Here is a 20,247-nt window from a genome sequence, read left to right on the forward strand (position 1 = left end):
AATAAAGAGAGAGAGATACCGCCGTGCATGATCCCTTTTGAAATACTGACACGATCTCCAAATAAGAAGCTGGCTTGGCAGAGTTTCTTGGCGAGACCCAGTGCTCAAACTTAGCGTCCCGTAACTAAAACCCTGAGTAGCATCAGTATTTGGATCTCTGAGATCAGAGTGAAGCGATCTTTGTCGGTGTCCTGGAATATTGGAAGTTCTTTGACGCAGATTGAATTGGCATATTAGAGTCCAGACCCTCCCTCATGCGCCGAAGTGGTGAGAAGATTGAGAGGTTGCACGGGTGTAAGGCACTGCAAAGAAAGAAGAATTATCAGTTCCAAATCTGACGTTAATTTTCATACAACGCAAAGAGATCAATACTACTGGCGATTAAGCTTTGAACCAACAGTTCAGACCTGGCGTTAATTTTTCAATCCAAACGCAAGAGATCAAACTCTGCGTAAGGCTTATGAACGACACAGTTCAGACTGGCTTAATTTTCATCAACGCAAGGGTTAAAGCTCGACGTTAAGTTTTGAAACGCACAGTTCAGACCTGCGCGTTAATTTTACACGCAAGGGTTATAACTCTGCGTTAAGTTTTGACGGCACAGTTCAGAACACTGGCGTTAATTTTAAATACAACCATAGGTAAACTCTGCGTGTAAGTTTTGAACGGAAGTTCAGACTGGCGTTAAAATTTTCATCAACGCAAAGGGTTAAACTCTGGCGTTGAAGTTTTGAACCACAAAAGTTCAAAGCGCTGGCGTTAGAATTTAATAATACGGCATAGGGTTCAGGCCCCTGACGTTTCGAATTCACGCAGAATATAACATCTGGGCGTTCAAAAAAATAGAACGAGTCTTCTCCCTCGTTGCAAGAACCCATCTAGGGTTTCTCCAAATAATTGCCGAAGCAAGTTTGGCGGCAGCACATCTAGGTTTTTAAAGAATTCGGCCGAAGGCGAGTTCGACGGCCACGAATGGCAGCACTTACCACCCGACCGTGGAGCCGGAGGCGGGCGTGCGCTGCTGGCAGCCGGCGGGCGCGCAGCTGCAGCAGGAGATCTGGGGCGAGGAGCAGCCTTTCTTCTTGGAACCCATGGAGGAGAAGACTGACAGGATCATACCGAGTTGGAAACGAAGAGTTCGTTAAAAATCTCTCGAAAAAGAAGAGGGAAAAAGTAAGCGGCGTGACTTTGTATTTGACTTTGGCGGTTCTATTTATAACAGCCATGACTTGTCAAATCGGGTCGGATTCAAGAATCCGCTAAAGCACGGCCTGTGCCCTTGTGTGCTTGAGCTTCCGAACGCAGTAAACTGCCCTGCCGTTATATTTCGATCGTATGCACATAAGAAATACTACTTGTAGCGTCTGCAAGAGTTTAAACCTTGGAACGCAGACTTCTATCCTGTTTCAGTTCGATAACGCAAGAAATCTACTGCTGGCGCGTCATATTCAAGCCACGATAAGGCAATATCCTCTCTGTTTAACAGCCATGGAAGTGCTTCAGATAAATAGAGGGAGGTAATATCAGCCATCCAAGGTGACTAAAACCAAAGAAGAACAGATGACTCCAACTGAAGAGTCTGTTGGCATGAGTATACAGCCAGTATTGAATATCACCTAAAGTTCGGCAATTCCTTCAGATTAGACGAAATGAACAATCAATCCACTAAATTTTGGGATCCAAAGTATTCTCGAAAATTCGTACTCAGTACAACCGGACGTACGGAACCTTTCGAACAACTTTGGAGGGGGCTTCTGTAGGCTGTCCTAAAAATTACAACGGATAGCTAATCCCAATATCAAGCCTAACAATAGAAGTCACGATCAGACGACTTTCTAATCACTGAACCGCAGCTCTACAACCCTACAGAAACACGACCTCATTTCTGAGATGATTGATCTGATGGCTGGCGACAACAGCATGACTAATACTATATTAGCGACTAATTAGAGAATGCTGATGAACAGTGTAATGATTTTAGAAATAAAAGGTGGACTTAGCTGGTGAGGTTGCTGGTAGAGAGCTGTGGGCAAAATATTCGTCCAGAAGACCACTATGGATGTTGATTCCCGTCAAGCTCCAACAACGAGAGCTACAATCAAATAGCTTTTCACGCCGACGATCGAAAACGGCAAATAGGAGACTTTTCACACGGATCGAGAAGAGTTACAATTCGACGACACTTCCGACGGCTGATGAAAAACTCTGTTCAGTGGCCTTCACAACAACACAGTGAGAGTTAACAATCTGAACGACTCTCATCATCCTATAACAGGCAAAGATCAAATAAACAATAGCCTTTGTAATGTTATAGTGGACGAGGTTATAAGCCAACAAGATTCTCGCCAAACGGCAGAAATTCATTTCTGCGTTTCTCAAACGCACACAAACCTGTGCGTTCATCAACAGACATCGAACTCTGAACGCAGAGTTAAATCACGAAACGCACCCATAAACGTGCGTTCTTCAAGCAGACTCAGCTATGTCCGCGAACTCTGAACGCAGAGTTTAAATTTCAACGCACCAGCAGCCTGTGCGTTTCCAAGTTCAGAACACACGAGGCCCGTGCGTCTCAAATCCCTAACAGAGTTAACGCCCATAACGCCAACTGAGGCGTTTTGACTTGTTCAAACGCAAGTCGAACGGCCTCAAAACCGTTATCCCACGTTCTGAGGGATCTTCGCCCACTTAGGACGCGGATTTAGGGATTGGTTACATCACTAACCCCCTATAATAACCGACTTACTCCAAACCGAGTAAGGGGTTGGCGGGTTGATAGGTTGATCAAGTCGGTTTCTGAGATAAAAAACCGCAAAGAGTTGAGGGGAGGGGGATCAAAACCACCCAGGTCAACAAATCTCGGCAGTTGAGTAATCGAAAGGAAGAGATCTTCGGGAGATCAAGGAACTGATCAACGATCAGTTAATCAAATCCGCGAAGGATCCTTTCATCAAAGGTATCATCCACGTGGCAATTAACCGACAATTTCGGTTTCCAACAACTCTGTTTAGAGTTTTAACTCATTCTGAGTTCTTAAAGCTCGTTAAGAGTTTTTAATTAGCTTGTAACGCAAGTTAATCACATCAAACCAGACCATTCGGTTTTCAAAAGCTCTTATCAGAGTTCTTACTCGTTCAGAGTTCTTCAACACTCGTCAGAGTTCTAAACCGAAGTCATCAAAACTACTTCAGTTATTCCAGTGAAGAAGGACGGTCGGATCGTCAAACGGAGAGCAAGTTCGACGCGATCAATCGAAGGAAGCAACTCCATCGCTACCAAGAAGAACCCAGTCTTAAACAAAGGAGAGAATCAAATCCATTCTCATTACTCTTTTGTAATCCGGAATCCAAATTGTAATCGATTTTGAGAGAATACAAGTCAAATTTTCTTTCTTTGTCTTTTTACATCAAATTTCCTACAAACAGGAGCACTATTTGATCTCGAGAGAGTTTTTGCTTCACATTGATCATCAGGCCTTGAAGACCCTTAATAGTCAGACTACCATCAACCGTATGCATGCTCGTTGGATTGCATATCTGCAGCGTTTCACCTTCGTTTTGAAGCATAAATCTGGGCAGCAGAATAAGGTTGCAGATGCACTCAGTAGGAGGGCTAGATTGTTGGTAACTTTGAAGGCTGAAGTGATTGCGTTTGAGTATCTTAAGGAGCTGTATGCGGATGATGACGATTGTAAGAAGTTTTGGGATGACTGTCTTCAAAATAGATCAGTTAAAGGCTTTCATATTCATGATGACTATCTATTTCATGACGATCAATTGTGCATACCCCAGAGTTCGTTAAGAGAGCAGATAATTCGAGACCTTCATGCTGGCGTACTAGGAGGACATTTGGGACGTGATAAGACAATTGCAGCCATTGAAGAACGATATTATTGGCCTCAGTTGAAGAAAGGAGCAGAAAGATATGTGCGGCGTTGTCCAATTTGTCAAGTTGCTAAGGGACAGTCTCAGAATACAGGATTGTATACACCCTTACCAGTTCCTGATGCGCCGTGGCATGATATTTCCATGGACTTTGTGTTGGGACTGCCTAGAACCCAACGAGGTATGGATTCTATTTTTGTTGTGGTTGATAGGTTTTCAAAGATGGCGCACTTTATTCCATGCAAGAAGACTGCGGATGCGAGCAACATTGCCAATCTTTTCTTTCGGGAGATAGTTCGTCTTCATGGAGTGCCAAAGTCCATCACATCCGATAGAGATTCCAAGTTCTTATCACACTTTTGGAAGACTTTGTGGCAGAGATTCAACACTTCTTTCAAGTTCAGTACTGCCTATCACCCCCAAACGGATGGACAAACTGAAGTGGTCAATCGCACCCTCGGTAATCTTCTTAGATCTATTTCTGGCGATCGACCAAAACAATGGGATCTTGCTTTGGCACATGCTGAATTTGCCTACAACTGTATGGAGAGTCGGACTACATGCAAGGCACCCTTTGCAATTGTGTATGGAAGGCTTCCGAATCACTATCTTGATCTAGCCCCGCTACCTAAACTTCCTGGACAGAGTGTTCCTGCAGATCATATGGTTGAAAAGATACGTGCTATTCAGCAGGAGGTGAAGGAGAAGATAGAGCAGTCTAATGCTAAGTATAAAGCCGAAGCTGATCAACACAGAAGGAGGAAGGTGTTTGAAGAAGGAGACATGGTGATGGTGTTTCTGCGAAAAGAACGTTTTCCCGTGGGTACTTACAACAAGCTGAAGAATAAGAAGTATGGTCCATGCAAAATACTGAAGAAGATTAGCGACAACGCTTATGTGGTTGACCTTCTTACAGATTTGGGTATTTCTCCTAGTTTTAATGTTGCAGATTTGTTTGAGTATTACCCACCAGAAACAGCTGTTCATGCAAGTGTAAGCTCGGGGTCGAGCTCTTTTCAAGCAGGGGGGACTGATGTAGAACACACATCAGACATGTTTATGTCAAAGTGGGGCAGTCGCAAATGCGGGCCTAGTCGAAGAAAATAACTTGTTTCGAAGAAACGACCGTAACTTTCAAACCGTACGTCGGAATTGGACGAATTATATATGAAAATCGACTATCTCGACGAGACGGAGCCATCCAAATCAAGCCCTTAGGGTTGGTTTGTGTTCTCAGATTCGCCAAATTCCTTACGGTTTGAGAGATAATTACAATTTTGTCCGTTTTTACTATTTTTAGTAATAATTTAGGAGTCTGTTTTGTTTAGGTAACAAATCCGATTTGATCTCAGATTTGACCGGTGGACTTTCCTATTCATAAGGAGTCTTTTTAGGAGTTTTAATGTTTTAGGAATTCTATACCATTTTTGGTAAGTTGAGAGTCCTTGTAGGAATTAGAGTCCTTGTAGGAGTCTTGTTTCTTTTTCTATTTAATAAGAGCCTTGTAAGCCCTAGAGGCATAACTTTGATTAATAAAATTTCGTTTTTCTTCAATATTTACTTCGTGGACTCGAAGCTCTTCGTGGATTCGAAGATTTTCCTTGGTGGATTCCGAGGCTATTACTTCCGCGCTGCGTCACATGCCCAATCCATTTGAGGGCCCAAACTGAATTGCAGGTCCACAACCAAAAGACCTTAAGTAGGCTTTGGCCTTAAAGAAAAGAAATGTATTCTTCTCAACTACATCAGAAACCCACTTGTAAACCCCAATTGTGCCGACGAAGCTTGTTTCCAAAGCTCGTCTGCACCAATTCGAGGCTTCCTGGCAGCGAACATGAAGTTCGCCTGAGTTCTCCAAAACAAAAAAATCGCCTGAGCTAGGGTTCTTCGAGCTCGCCTCCAACGGATCGAGTCTCGCCTGCAGCAAATCGAAACTCGCCTGAGACTCGAGTGTCAAGCTCACATTCAAAAGAACCGAAGCTCCCTGCAGCGAAACATGAAGCTCGCTCGACTTCAAAACGAAGTTCACTTGACTTCGAACACGAGGTCCAACTGTATTGAGTACAAGGCTTGCTTGAATTGAGCACGAGGCTCGCCTGATAACGAACATGAGGTTCGTTTGAATCGAGCACGAGGCTCGCCTGAGAACGAACACGAGGTTCGTTTGAATTGAGCATGAGGCTCGCATAAGAACGAACACGAGGTTCGTTTGAAGCAAACCGAAGTTCGCTGAAGCTTTCAAGCCCGAAGCTCGACTGAATTGAGCACGAAGCTCGCCTGAAATCGAGGTAACCTCCTCCTTTTTCCCTAATTCCCGCACCCGTTAGGGTTTGTTCTTGATGGCCGCAGCCACCACTTTTACTCCTGCACATTATGGTTGAAACCCTAGGGTTTCCTGATGTTGTCGCCGCCATCTCCAATTATTGACAGCGAGACCGCCAGCAGAACATCGCCAGCGGGGAGCGTGGCGCTTGACGACAAACTGAAAATCTATTTTTTTCTTTCGATTTTAATTCATAACCAGATTCAACAACAGGATCCGAGACTTGTCCAGATCCAGAATCGAAAAAAAAGATGATTTCTTGCTTTAGATCCGAAAAAAACATTCGAAAGAAAACACAAGCCAAAACTTTAAACTTTTACTATTCCTCCGTGAACAATTCTTAATAATCCACAGATTAAAATCAAAAACCCAATTTTAAATCTTAAACCCCTAAAAAATAATCACGGTGACTCTGATACCACTTGTTGTACTTAATCGTAATTTAAATCATAGAGATTAAACATCAATAAGAGTGGAAGTTATATCTGAATTCATTGCTTGGATCTGAATTAGGGTTTTGATGATCTTCTAATTTTAGGATTTCTCCTTTAGTATATCTTTAGATGGGGATAAGAGATTTGAGTGTGTTAACCCTAGATTAGGGAACATAACCCCATATATAGGTGTTATACGTTTATAATTTGACTCATCATTAAATTATAATTACAACCTTGTATCTGCATATTTAGCCCATGGTTTATTTAAATACTCATTAACTCAAATTGATTGATCACTTTATATGGGTTATCCTTAAAGATAGCAATACACACTGATAAATATATGTATCCATAAATTAGATTTAATTATATTTAAATCCAACATCCTCCGGTTAAAAAAAGGCAAAAAATTAAAGTTAACATATAATACTTTATTTCTTTATTAGTTTATTATTCTTTCTCGGTTCCCTCCTTTATAAATACCCAGCTCATGAGAGGAGAGGAAAAGCAAAAAACAGAGACAAGAGGCAAAGCCGGTCCTTATAGGATTCCGACGTTAAAACCATTGGAAGCTCCGAAACCATGGTAATTGTTTTTGATTCTCCTATTATTCGTTGTTTTCCCCCTTTCTTACTCTGTATTCGTATTTTTTTTTTTACATACTCTTTTCTCTGAGAACCCGGTAATTTTTTGATCCAATACCCAAACGCCAAAAGGGATTCCGACCCGACCGCGTGCCGAAATAAATCATCCGCAACGCTCCTTGCTAACTTGCGCTTCTTTGGCCGTCCGGTGCAGCAGCGTAAATATTCGACGTTGGCAATCTTTTGAGATTGATATTTTAAAATCACTTTTTTGTTGGTTTACACGCTTCCAATGTGACTTAGGAACCACTCCATTCATTAATATTCTCACTTTATAGATAAAGGCCATTTAGTACTTATAATATCCCGAGACTGGTTTTATTTTCCAAAAGGTGGTCTTGGGTTTTTTTGAACTTTCTTTAAATTGCCTTTTAATTTGAAGAAGTCAGGTGTGGGAATATCGAAGTCCCACGCCTTTCGAGTTTGACTAATTTGCGCCAGAAGTTCTGCGGTAACAACGAAGAGGGCTGCAGCCCGTTTCAATTATATTATTTATTTTAATTTAATCATTTGTTTACGAATGGTCTTTGTTCTCATTAAAATTTTTAAATTAGTAAATGAATAAGTTAAGCAAGGATGATCATTGGTTAACAAGACGTGTTTAACTCTAGCCCGTAAATTGAGGCATTGTACGGCTGTTGTTTGAGGCGCAGGTTAGCAAAGAGAACGAGGATGAGCACGAGGCGGTGCTGACAGCTCCGCTTGCGTTGGAAGGGGGGTTGGCTGCGGAGTACCGGCAGCCTAACGTGCTCCAGCAGGTGTTTGGGCTTTTCCGAGGCATTAGACCGGGAACTGATCTCACAAATTTTCAGGTTCGTACTATAATCATTGTTTTTTGTACTCCGAGAAGGCTAATTTGTATAGTACTACCTAAGGTTTTTTGCGCATGTATGTTAAAATACCAAACGGTTACCAAACGGTTTTTTATAGAGTACCCATGGACATTCTATAAGAGAGGAGAGATAGAGAGAAATGAATGAAGAGGGGACCTCTAATTTGCATTGGGATCCCCTCCTCATTCATTTCTCTCTATCTCTCTCCTCTCTTATAGAGTGCCCATGGGCACTCTATAGAAAACCTGAATACCAAATTATACTCTTTTAAGTTTGGTGTTCACTTATTATTGTTCTCAATTCTCATCACAATTTATGGGTTTTCTTGTAGTGATATTTCATATTGTATTAAAGCAATACAAATCAAATCCCAACCATCACTAACTTAGAATGGATTTGAATAAAATATTTCATTATTATATGAATTCAGATTTTAACCATAGAAAAGGTGGTCAATTTATAGGAATATGTTAGAATACAAATTTGTAGCCCTTACGAATCCATAGTTTAGCCATATATAGAAAGAGTGGTTTGCTTATAATGATAGGTTAGAGTACGAAATTATAACCCTAACAGCAGCCCTAAAATGGGATTAAATTTTATGAGATGTCTCATATCCTCCCCATGTTAACGAACATCATATTTGTTTGCGGGAAAATTTTGATAGAGTATGTATTACGTGTGCCACAACAGTGGCGTAGCCAGGATTTTTTTTCCCTGGGCAAAAAAATAATCTTGGCTAGCGATGAATCCCAAGGCGCAAACATCGGCGAAGGAGAAACCTCGTCCTCCTGCTCATCCGTCATCGGAGTCGGCACAAAACCTAGTTTTGAGCGGGGAAGCGAGGAGAAGCTCCTCGAGTTCGAGGGGCTCCCCTCGTTGGAGTCGACGACGGGCCTCTAGAAGTCGACGATGGAGCTCCCCGGTTTCACTTTCTTGTCCTGGACAGGGCAAGCTCCATGTGGCTCCGCCACTGTGCGACAAGACATGGATACTTCAGGTAGTTATATGCTAATTAGTCACTAAAATTGAAAATATTCACAATTAATCAGAAGCTGTGATGACATCTTGGATTTTCCAAAACATACATTGATTGAACTCATTAATATTTTCAAATGTGTACAACGCCTTTAACTATAGCTGAAGGAACAGGTAATTACTATGACACGGTAGAAGTAGATTGATAGGACAATGTCCTATTTGGAAAATATGCAACTATGAGCCTATGATTATGTTACCTTCTATTCTCATTAGAGATTTTTAAAAATTATCTATTATGCGTAACAATTGATTTTGAAAGGCTAAATTACTATATTGATATTTTAATTAGACCTTTTTTAGTAATAAAACATTTTAAATAGACAATTCACATTAAGTCATTTTAAATAAATCAAAGACGCAACAAAACCCAAATTTTTTTATGGGTAATTTTTCGGCCAGAAAATGTTATTCTTTTACTACAAAAAGAAATTTTGCCCCTTGACCTCTCAAAGTTAGTGATATCGTACATAAAGATGAGGGGTTTATGTGAAATTGGTCGTTTGAAAATCTCTATTTTTCCTATCCACACTTCATCATCAACTCCTCATCTTCTCCCTCATTTTCCCTAATCCATTGTCATCAATAGCCTCCATCATTCTCACCCTCTCCTTCCTCATTCCCTCTCCTTACTCTCCCCTATTCTCCCCTTCAAAAGCTCCATGTTAAAGTATACCAAAAACACAAATAGAGTGTTGATAGGAACGATGAAGCTTTTTAAAGGGACAATTTTGCATAAATACCCTCTTTTGCCACATTATGATAATTAGGTATAGATTCAACAATTTTGAGAGGTCAAGGTGGTAGAAGAAATTTATTCAGTAAAAAAAATAATAGTTTCTCAATAAAAAATTAGCCGCTGATGAAAATTTGAATCTTGTTGCACCTCTAACTCATTTAAATTGAGTTATCTATTTAAATTATCCTATAAATAAAAAAGGTCTAATTAAAATACCCATATGGTAATTTAGCCAATTTCGAAATGGGACCTTAGGTACAAAGCCTACAATAACGTGTATCAGAGCCATTCTGTACTAGCATTCAAGTACTGAATGCTGTAGAAATTTGACTCTGTTGATTTTTGAATGCTGTAGAAATTTGACTATGTTGATTTGATGCTAGTTACTAAAGCAGTGATCAGGGTAAGAGAGTCAAAATGTAGGGTCCATTTTTTTTTACCATTTTTGTTTGTGTGAGAAAAAGTAAGGTCATTTTCAATAGTAATGAACGTAGTCCATTAAAGACAAGTACCAGGCCAGATGGTACCTGGTCCATTTATTATCCACCTGTCCTTTATCATATATTCATATTTACGTTTCATCACATGTCAAATAATTCATTGTAAAGGAGAGCTATTTGGAGTAAAACAATTGGTACTGTGAGAATTTAATGAAAAGCTTTTACTTAAATCTCGTTCATCCGAGAAGAATTAGAAGAAGAATTATACTAGTTTTGTACTACATGACATAAAATATAGAATCTTTTCTAACAAATTGCAATAAGAAATCATGAGTGTCTAGAGACCCCATATTTTTTGTGTCATGTAGTTCAAGAATGATGCAAATCTTGTAGTATTACTCATCAAAAAAGCACAAAATAGAGACTTGGTCGGAGTTGATATTCATATGTTGTTTAATGGGCAACACTATTAAATTGACAATGAACATGTGAGGCGAAACTGTACAGTTTACTTGAACAAATAATGATTTATCACAACCCATACCGTTTTAAATTAACAAAATATTTCTTGTAGGTTTCTCAATTATTTTTCCAGAGTTATTTGAGCCTAGTGCTTTCCACAACTTCTCTTCAGCCTTTATCATTGATCCAAATTACAAGCATCATAATGTTTTGCATTATTTTTGGTTGTTTCTCAGTCTATAGCGTAATATTATTACTCTTTGACTAGGTTACCTAGACACTTCATCTTTGCTCCCGTATTCATGTTTCTGTCCGTGTCGAACACTCCTTGAAAACTTCTTGAGTATATACATATATTTATGCAAACATATGCCTAATTATACATTATATGTTTTAGCTTAAAACACTCATGTTACATTTCTTGGACGTATATCTTATACTTCACATCAAATTTCTATAACTTGTTGGACTTGGATATAGTTCATTTCAGCCCATATCATGTCCATAAGTATGATTTTAAATGATGATTTGGATATCAAGTCCAAAAGTGAGCGGTTTTTCTATTTATAATCTGCGTAATAAGAGGAACATAAAAAAGTTATATGGACTTTAGTTCTCATAATATGTAATAAAATAATAATATTGATCTCATATATATTATTAATTTCAATATATATCTAACATGTGGATACTATCAACCTAATTTTAAAAATCGGAACCCAAAAATAAAAATCCAAACTGGTAGATGTGGTCTACTACATATGAACTAGTTAGAAACAAAATTCTAAATGATTTCATCATCATTAACACATGCAAGATATGTCGTCAGAATCAACGTTTCAGAATTTTCATGAAGTTGGTTAATTTTTGCCTCTTGGTATATAATTCAAAACACGTCAAAATTATTTACAATTTTGTTTCTAACTAGTTCATGTGTAATAGATTGCATCTACTGATTCGGATCTTTATTTTTTGGTTCAGATTTTCAAATTTAGGTTGATAGCATCTGCATGTTTGATACTATTAATAGTAGCCTAGCTCAACTATATATATATATAAATATAAATATATATATATAACATAGTCGTGTCCCGTCGTATTCTACAGTGTACAAATTTGTCATGTCTTATATCTGCACCCGTGTCCGTGTCCGCACCCGCACCCGCACCCGTCCCCGTGCAATGTAGCTCTTTGATATTCTCTTTGGAGAATATGCAGGGTACGTGGCATACAAGTTAAGGAAATAAAACAGAAAAGAAAGAGAATCTCTGGATTTCCAACTCTTTCTATAGAAAATATTATTAACACAATAACACTTTACATTGAAGAAATTATTAATGTCTAGGGGCATATGCAGAATCAGATTGTAACGTAAGCTATGATTTAATAATTTGAGGAGGCAAGAAAGATTCGAGTCCATGCGCAAAGGAAGAAGAAAACTTTTATAAACCTTTTTCTTTTAGCAGACAAAGGTTTTTAATTGTTAAAGTAAGAGAGAGAGAGAGAATCTTGGGTAAATTTCCCTTGAATTGAATATTGAGTGTGCACATATATTTATACAAGTAGAGGAGTGTGAGGTTTGTTCTCCCAAGCAATGTGGGACTAAAACCCACTACAATACACTATTATCAACAGCCCCCTTCAAACTCATGTTGGATCAAACAAAGTGAGTTTGCGTACAAGAAACTGGAACCGATGAACAGGTAAGGCCTTTGTGAAGAAATCTGCAAGCTCGTCAGCGGATGAAACATGAGGAAGTAGAATTGTCTTGTCCTTGATAACTTGGTGACGGAAAAAATGAGCGTCGATCTCAATATGTTTGGTCCTTTCATGAAATACTGGATTATTAGCAATCTGGATGGCACTCTTATTATCACAGTAGAGAGGAGTAGGAGTCGTAACAGAAATACCGAAATCACTGAGAAGGCGACGAAGATGAATAATCTCTTTAGCTGTTGTGGACATTGCACGATACTCTGCCTCAGTACTGGAAAGAGCAATAACATCTTGTTTCTTACTTCGCCAGGAAATAAGGGAATCACCAAGAAATATACAATAACCTGTGGTAGACTTTCTGGTAGTTGGATCACCAGCCCAATCAGCATCAGAATATGCACAAAGCTCTAACTTAGATGTAGCAGGAAACAAAAGTGAGCGAGTGCTAGTACCCCGGAGGTACCGAAGAATCCGTAATAAGACAGCATAGTGTACAGAACGTGGGGCACTAACAAATTGACTGACAATACCAACAGCATGAGAGATATCTGGTCGAGAGATGCACAAATAGACCAACTGACCAACAAGATGTCGATATCGGGTAGGATCAGATAGAGGCTCACCGTCAGTAGAGCAAAGTTTGACATTCTGCTGGAGTGGAGTATCGACAGTTGTATTATCAGTTAACTCAGCTTGATTTAGAATATCTGAGAGATACTTCTGTTGAGACAGTAATACACCCCGCGGGCCTTGAGAAATTTCTAGACCAAGGAAATACCGAAGAGATCCAAGATCCTTCATGTGGAACTGTTGTTGCAACTGAGATTTTGCGTATTGTATACCTGTCATATCATCACCTGTAATGATCATATCATCTACATAGATGAGTAATAAAACCCTGCCACGCGATGTAGTGCGAACAAACAGAGAAGCATCTTGATGACTTTCTATAAAGCCCGCTTTGAGCACAACATCGCGAAAACACTCAAACCAAGCGCGGGGTGCCTGTTTGAGACCATAAACAGCACGACGAAGGAGACATACATGTCCCGGAGGAATATTTGACCCTGGAGGCGGTTGCATATATACGGTCTCTGATAAAGAGCCATGAAGAAAAGCATTTTTGACATCCATCTGGTATAAGGGCCAACGATGAGCAGCAGCGACCGCAAGGAGAGTACGCACAGTGGGCATCTGAGCAACAGGAGCAAAGGTCTCCTCATAATCAATACCTTGTTGCTGAGTAAAACCTCTAGCCACTAAACGAGCTTTTCGACGTTCAATGGTGCCATCAGGACGAAACTTGACCTTATAAACCCATTTACTGCCAACAAGAGAGATCCCAGGAGGACAGGGAACAATATCCCAGGTATGAGTTTGCTGAAATGCTTGAAATTCCTCAGCCATAGCTTGTCGCCACTCTGGAATTTGAACTGCCTCTTGGAAGGACTTTGGCTCAACAATAGTATGAATGGCAGCAAGAAAGTTATGAAAGATAGGTGAATAAGAAGTAACAGAAGCATACCGGGCAGGCATGACATGTGGGCGTTTGCCTCGACGAAGAGCAAGAGGAACCTCAGGCGGGGGAGATGCTGGCGCAGGTGCATGAAGATCAACAGTATTTTCTGGAGTGAGAGTTGTGTCCACAGGATATGGATTAGATGGTGTAAGAGAAGACTCAGGTGAGGAAGAGTCAACAGAAGGAGAGGGAGAGATGTCAGGGAGATCTCGAAAGGAAAATTGAGGTGAAGAAGTGGGTGATGCAGTGGACGGGGAAGCATGATCGGTAGAGTGGAGGAAATTAAAGTCATCAGAAGTAGAATAATATGGAGAATCCTCTTCGAACTGAACATGACGAGATATATGAACTCGACGAGTTGCGGGATCATAACAACGATAACCTCGATGTTCTGAACTAATTCCTAAATAAACACAAGAAACTGCTCTGGGAGACAATTTATCACGTTCGTGAGATGGCAGAAAAACAAAACATCGACAACCAAAAACGCGAACTAGATCATAACGGGGAGGATGAGTATAAACACGACTATAAGGAGTAGCACCGGAAAGAGAGCTAGATGGAGTGATATTAATGGCATGAGTCGCGGTGAGAATAGCCTCAGCCCAGAAACGACGAGGAACAGAGTAAGAAATGAGCATTGATCGGGCAGTATCGAGGATATGACGATGTTTGCGTTCAGCAACACCATTTTGCTCATGAGTGTAGGGACATGACTGTTGAAAGATAGTCCCATGAGAGGACATGATAGAGCGCATGGCAGAGGATAGGTACTCTTTGGCACAATCAGAACGAAAAACTTTAATACGAGATTGCCATTGAGTGAAAATCATAGCAGTGAAGGCTTGATAAGCAGTAAGTACGTCAGAGCGATTCTTAAGTAGGTAAACCCATGTAAAACGAGAGAAATCGTCGATAAAACTAACATAATATAAGTAGCCAGATGAAGAAGGCAAAGGAGCTGGCCCCCAAATATCAGAATGTACTAAATCAAATAAGGAAGTGGATACAGATGTACTCATTTTAAATGGTAAAGCAGTGAATTTAGCCAATTTGCAACCAGCACATGACTCAATACTAGAACTAGATGATACAGGACCAAGTACTCCAGACTGAATAAGACTCTCCAGCCTTTTATTACACACATGACCAAGTCGTCTATGCCATAAATTGGCAGGAAGCGAGGTAGAGGGTTTTGACGAACAAAGAGAAGCAACAAGAGAACGTGGACGTATGGACTCTGGAAGGTGAAGATATTCCAGAAAATACAGTTTGTGCCTCCTACGACCCGCCCCAACCGTCTTGCCCGTCTGTGGATCCTGCACAATACAAGTATCAGAAGAAAATGAGACAAACAGGCCCGCCATGCATAAAGAGCTAATAGAAATTAAATTCAAGCACAATTGTGGAGCCACATAGACGGGACCAAGTGTTAGACGACCAGATGGATCATTTTGTGGGGTAATAGAGCCATACTGAGTAATGGACAATGGTTGTCCAGCAGCTGTGTAGATAGGAGGAAGAGAGGATGAAGTAAAGACAGAGGATAAAAGTGAGGCATTACAAGTCATATGAAAGGAACAACCAGAGTCAAAAATCCAGAGATCATTCATACCAGAGACTGAAGGATTAGCTGAAGAACCAGCAAAATGCATACCAGAGAGTTGTGCGGCGGATGTAGAGGTGATATGTTGAAAAGCATCAAGTTGACGGCGAAGACTTTCAATAGCTTGAATAGTAGAGTCTGAAGTAGTAGAAGGTATAGCATTGGCCAACAATCCTGGTGTACGAGAGGGTTGAGACTGAGGGGGTCGCCGACCACGTCCAGTACCTGAGGAACGTAACTCAGGATGAAGCTTGAAGCATGTCTCAATGCGGTGTCCTTCCTTCTTACAATATTTGCAAGAGAGCTTAGATCGAGCCTGTGGAGAGGGAGCCTGTGGAGAAGTATAATTCATAACAGGAGCAGTGACAGGTACAGACAAAACAGTCTCGAGTGAAGAGGTAGGAGTGTCTGTTGACAAATTGAGTCGTGCTGTCTGCTGCCGGGTCTCATAAGCAGTGAGAGCTCCCATAACTGAGGCCAAAGTCGGAAATTGAGGCTGGTGAAGTAGTTGATCAGCCATAGTTGAATATTCAGGAAGGGACTGAAACAATTGATGCACCTCATGCCGTTCGTACCAGGCTAGCCAGTCTTCATATGTGGAATTACGTCCAGGAAGCATGGAGCGTAACTCTGTCCAAAAAGCTTGCATTTGTCCAAAATGGGACTGCAGAGATGAACTACCTTTGCGTTGTAGAGAAATGCGTTGCAGAAGATATGCCTCCCGTGCACCCGAGCACTCAGTGAAACGCTCAGTGAGACGAGTCCACATGGCCTGAGCAGAGGGAAGCGAGCCAATCTCGACAGTGAGACCAGAGCCAACACAGCGAGTGAGATAATCCATAACACGAAATTCCTGCAATTGCCACTCTGAACTCTCCTTGACATAGAGAGCACGAGCAGTCTGAAGATCGACATCACCACTGCCAGAGGCAATAGTACTGGATGAAGCAACAGTGCTGATGGACGGTGGAACTGGTCCCGTACTGGTGAGATGATCAAGCAAACCAGCGCCACGCAAGGCATTGGTGACAATGGTGGACCACCCTGCCCAGTCACTTTGATCATTGAGGGGCAAAGGTGGTTTGGGAATCTTCTCTGAAGGAGCCATAACAGCAATCTTGAGACGTTAAGATGTCGAGATGCTGTTACTAATGTCGTTCGTTTGAGGCCGAGAGACGGCTTGAAACGACGATGCCGTTAATTTGAGACCGAGAGACGGTCTTGAAACGACAATGCCGTTAAAATAGAACCCGAAGGTTAGAATGAAACCCGAAGGTTTAAAATAGAACCCGAAGGTTAGAATGAAACCCGAAGGTTTAAAATAGAACCCGAAGGTTAGAATGAAACCCGAAGGTTTAAAATAGAACCCGAAGGTTAAACGAGAACGCGAAACGCGTTAAGAGGCCGCAAAACGACAAGGCCAAAATATCTGGCAGATGAACGCCAAATAATTAAAAATAAAAATAAAAAAAATAAAACATTAAACGGCTGCAAAGCAATAAGGCCAAGATTTGGCAAAAGAACGCAAAAGCGTTAAAAATTTTATTGAAAGGGAAATAGCCCTAGCTCTGATACCATGTTAAAGTAAGAGAGAGAGAGAGAATCTTGGGTAAATTTCCCTTGAATTGAATATTGAGTGTGCACATATATTTATACAAGTAGAGGAGTGTGAGGTTTGTTCTCCCAAGCAATGTGGGACTAAAACCCACTACAATACACTATTATCAACATTAATAATTAGATCATGTGTTGCTTGCTTCACAGAAAACTATACCTACTACTCTACTTGCAAATTGTAAAAGTGCAAAGTTGTTCTAATCGTAATTGTTGTTTAGCGGCAATATTGTAACCTTTTTCTGGATGTAAGTTTCAAACCAAATTGATCATATGACATTTTCGGAAGGGAAAAAAAAGATTTATTTTCGTATGTGAAATTTTCAGCTTCCTCCTCTCTTCAACATGCCAAAATCACAACTCCAATGCTACGGCGAAGCTGTGTACTGCATTGGCGAGGACTACCTAAAAAAGTGTGCACGAGGAAAAAATAAGTTTGACAGGTTATTTCTGTTGCTTTCTCCTAGAAGGCATGGATTTGTGATTTATTGATAATAAACACAACTTGTGTTGACAATAATATGAAAAAACAATAAAACTCTGTTGTTTTTTGTAGGTTCACTTCTGTTGTTGCTTGGTGTATTTCAAGTGCACGCCCTCTCATTTTTGGCTTGACTCCTTTCAATCCTATTCTTGGAGAGACCCATCATGTCTCTAGAGGAACTCTTAATGTTTTTGTTGAACAGGTAATTTCATGATAAAGATAATTGAAAGCTATTGGTTTCTCCAACATTTGAAGTTTATATTCACATGAGTACCTTTGATAGATATCTCATCACCCTCCGGTATCTGCTCTCCATGCAACTGATACAGAAGAAAACATAGAGTTTATAGCGTGTCAGAATCCGCGTCCGAAGTTCTATGGTAAAATTTCATTGCAATTTTTTCTTTTAGATATCTATGGCAAAATATCATACCTGTGGAGTTTCTATTGTTTGATACGATCAAGTAGCAAGTGCATATTCTGAGTGTTATATTTTACAAATACAAAATTTTCTCGGTAACCCTGAGCTAAAGTCTTCTAAGAGATTTTACTTTTCTTATCAAGCATATGTAGCGAGCGTTTCCATCTAAGTTTTAATAAGTTGAACTTGGGAAGCAAGGTAGGAAATTTCAATGAGTATGAAACCCCTCACAACTCGATAGTTGTAGCAATTTATCATCATAGCATCAGAATTTGATCTGCTAAAGCTTATAACAAATAGACTTTATAAAAAAATAGACTGATCATAAAATGACGCTTCTAAAAAATCAACCATGCATGAGATTTACCTTTCTCATCACAAACATCATAATTTCCACTGTCATATATTTGTATTGAGTTAATTGCGGATAGACCCCATGAACGAAATTTTGACTCTTTCACTCTCTGAGAAGAGAACATTGCTTTTAACAAATAGACCTTTTGAGGGTAACTGAGTTTAAAAAGAAAACAGTCAGAGGATCTTTCTGCAGTTGGGCAACAGTAGAGGGCTATAGTGCAGGGGGTCTATCTGCAATTAACCCTTTCATGTTATAAACTCCACTTCGCATGACTCTTGCCATATCATGTCTTATTTCCATACTTATATCTGGAGCTACCTATTGCACATACTTGCATACATCTGATTCCTTTTACGCTGTAGGGACCGGTGTTGAAGCTGTAATCCATGGGAAGAGGCAGCTGAAGCTACTAAACTTCAATGAGAGCTACGAAATGGAATCGCCAAACCTACTCATAAAAATACTTCCATTTCCTAGTTCTGATTGGACTGGAAATGTCAGCATACGATGCAAGGATTCAGGCCTGGAAGCAAACGTATCCTTTGGTGAAAGCCGCTCATTCTTTGGACTCAGAGGAAATCCTCGGTCTGTCAAGGGTAAGATTGTCAATTCAAAGACTTCGAAGACAATATATGAGATTGATGGCCAGTGGGATAGGTATAATGATCTCTTTTGTATGTTTGTGATTTGATCTGTTTTGAAATTTAAACTCTTCTACGATTTGTTTTGATTTGGTTTGGCAGAGTTGTTGAGTTGAAGGATACTAAAAGTGGAAAAGGTCGAGTTCTATATGATGCTAAATTAGGCATCACAAAACTCAAAACTCCTAGCGTCAAGGATCCCAAGGTACCGCCCCTTGAAGAACACAATCATGTGACTACAAATTAAATTTTACCCTCAGTTTTAACTATTGAGAAAAGAGAGTAAATTGTCATCTAAGTTTAGGGTAACAAATAAGACAGACAAAAGTTGAGAGCGTGTCAATACTAATAAAAATAGTTTAAGAGGTGCCAATGACGCATGATGTTGATGATACCAGGGTTTGTGGGCAACTGAATCAGCAGTTGTATGGGCTGAAGTGAGCCAAGCAATCCTGAAGAACGACTGGGGAAAAGCTAAGGAGGCGAAGAAAAATATTGAGGAAAGAGAGAGGAGGCTGAGGAGAGAGAGGAATTCAAGAGGAGAAGCTTGGGTTTCAAAGCACTTTAGAGTGGCCACTACCAAGGAAGGAGACTGGGATTGTTGGCCTATAGAGCGCTTGGTGCCGCCAGCTCCTATCGCAGTTTCCCCTTGAATATCGGACTGATATGGTACTTGGAAGTTCAGTCGCATCATCCGTACAAGTTACATATGTATGTTTCAGCTATTTTGTATAATGTTGTGTACATTTATAGTATTTTGAAATTAGTTGTTATGGCATCTCTCGGCTCAACTAAGATCGATCTGATCTAGAGCCTGAGGGAAATGTTTACTTCTGTTGCGCTAGGAGAGAACTCTTTTTCCTTCACCCCCACCCCAATTGAGAACCTGCAATGTGTGCAAGTACTGCTATTCTTAATATTATACACAGGCGCACGCGCACACACATACATACAATAACCAGTTGTGAAGTCTCTTATAGTGAACAGGTCCAGCTTACACTAGACTATTCTTACTGAGAATCAACAAAAGAAAGTAAAAGAATATAGAGCTCCTCTAAATAGTTCAGCCAAGGAACACTCTAAAGAAC

At 40.3% G+C, this 20,247-nt stretch overlaps 1 protein-coding gene across 1 annotated transcript; it reads left to right on the forward strand.

Moving 5' to 3' along the window:
• Positions 7,130-20,094, forward strand: LOC109840354 (oxysterol-binding protein-related protein 4C-like). Its single transcript, XM_020408967.1, has 8 exons — positions 7,130-7,229; positions 7,942-8,100; positions 17,583-17,698; positions 17,812-17,941; positions 18,023-18,119; positions 18,881-19,175; positions 19,262-19,364; positions 19,558-20,094. The coding sequence occupies exons 1-8, from the start codon at positions 7,227-7,229 to the stop codon at positions 19,810-19,812; spliced, it is 1,158 nt and encodes a 385-aa protein (XP_020264556.1). The 5' UTR covers positions 7,130-7,226; the 3' UTR covers positions 19,813-20,094.

This window comes from Asparagus officinalis, chromosome 5, assembly GCF_001876935.1.
Source record: "Asparagus officinalis chromosome 5, Aspof.V1, whole genome shotgun sequence".
Taxonomy (NCBI): Eukaryota; Viridiplantae; Streptophyta; class Magnoliopsida; order Asparagales; family Asparagaceae; genus Asparagus; species Asparagus officinalis.

What these genes read in the sequence shown, in the direction of transcription:
- LOC109840354 (XM_020408967.1), top strand. An exon ending in CTGATCTCACAAATTTTCAG is followed by an intron (nt 8,101 to 17,582) that starts GTTCGTACTATA and finishes TGAAATTTTCAG; the next exon opens with CTTCCTCCTCTCTTCAACAT. An exon ending in CTAGCGTCAAGGATCCCAAG is followed by an intron (nt 19,365 to 19,557) that starts GTACCGCCCCTT and finishes TGATGATACCAG; the next exon opens with GGTTTGTGGGCAACTGAATC.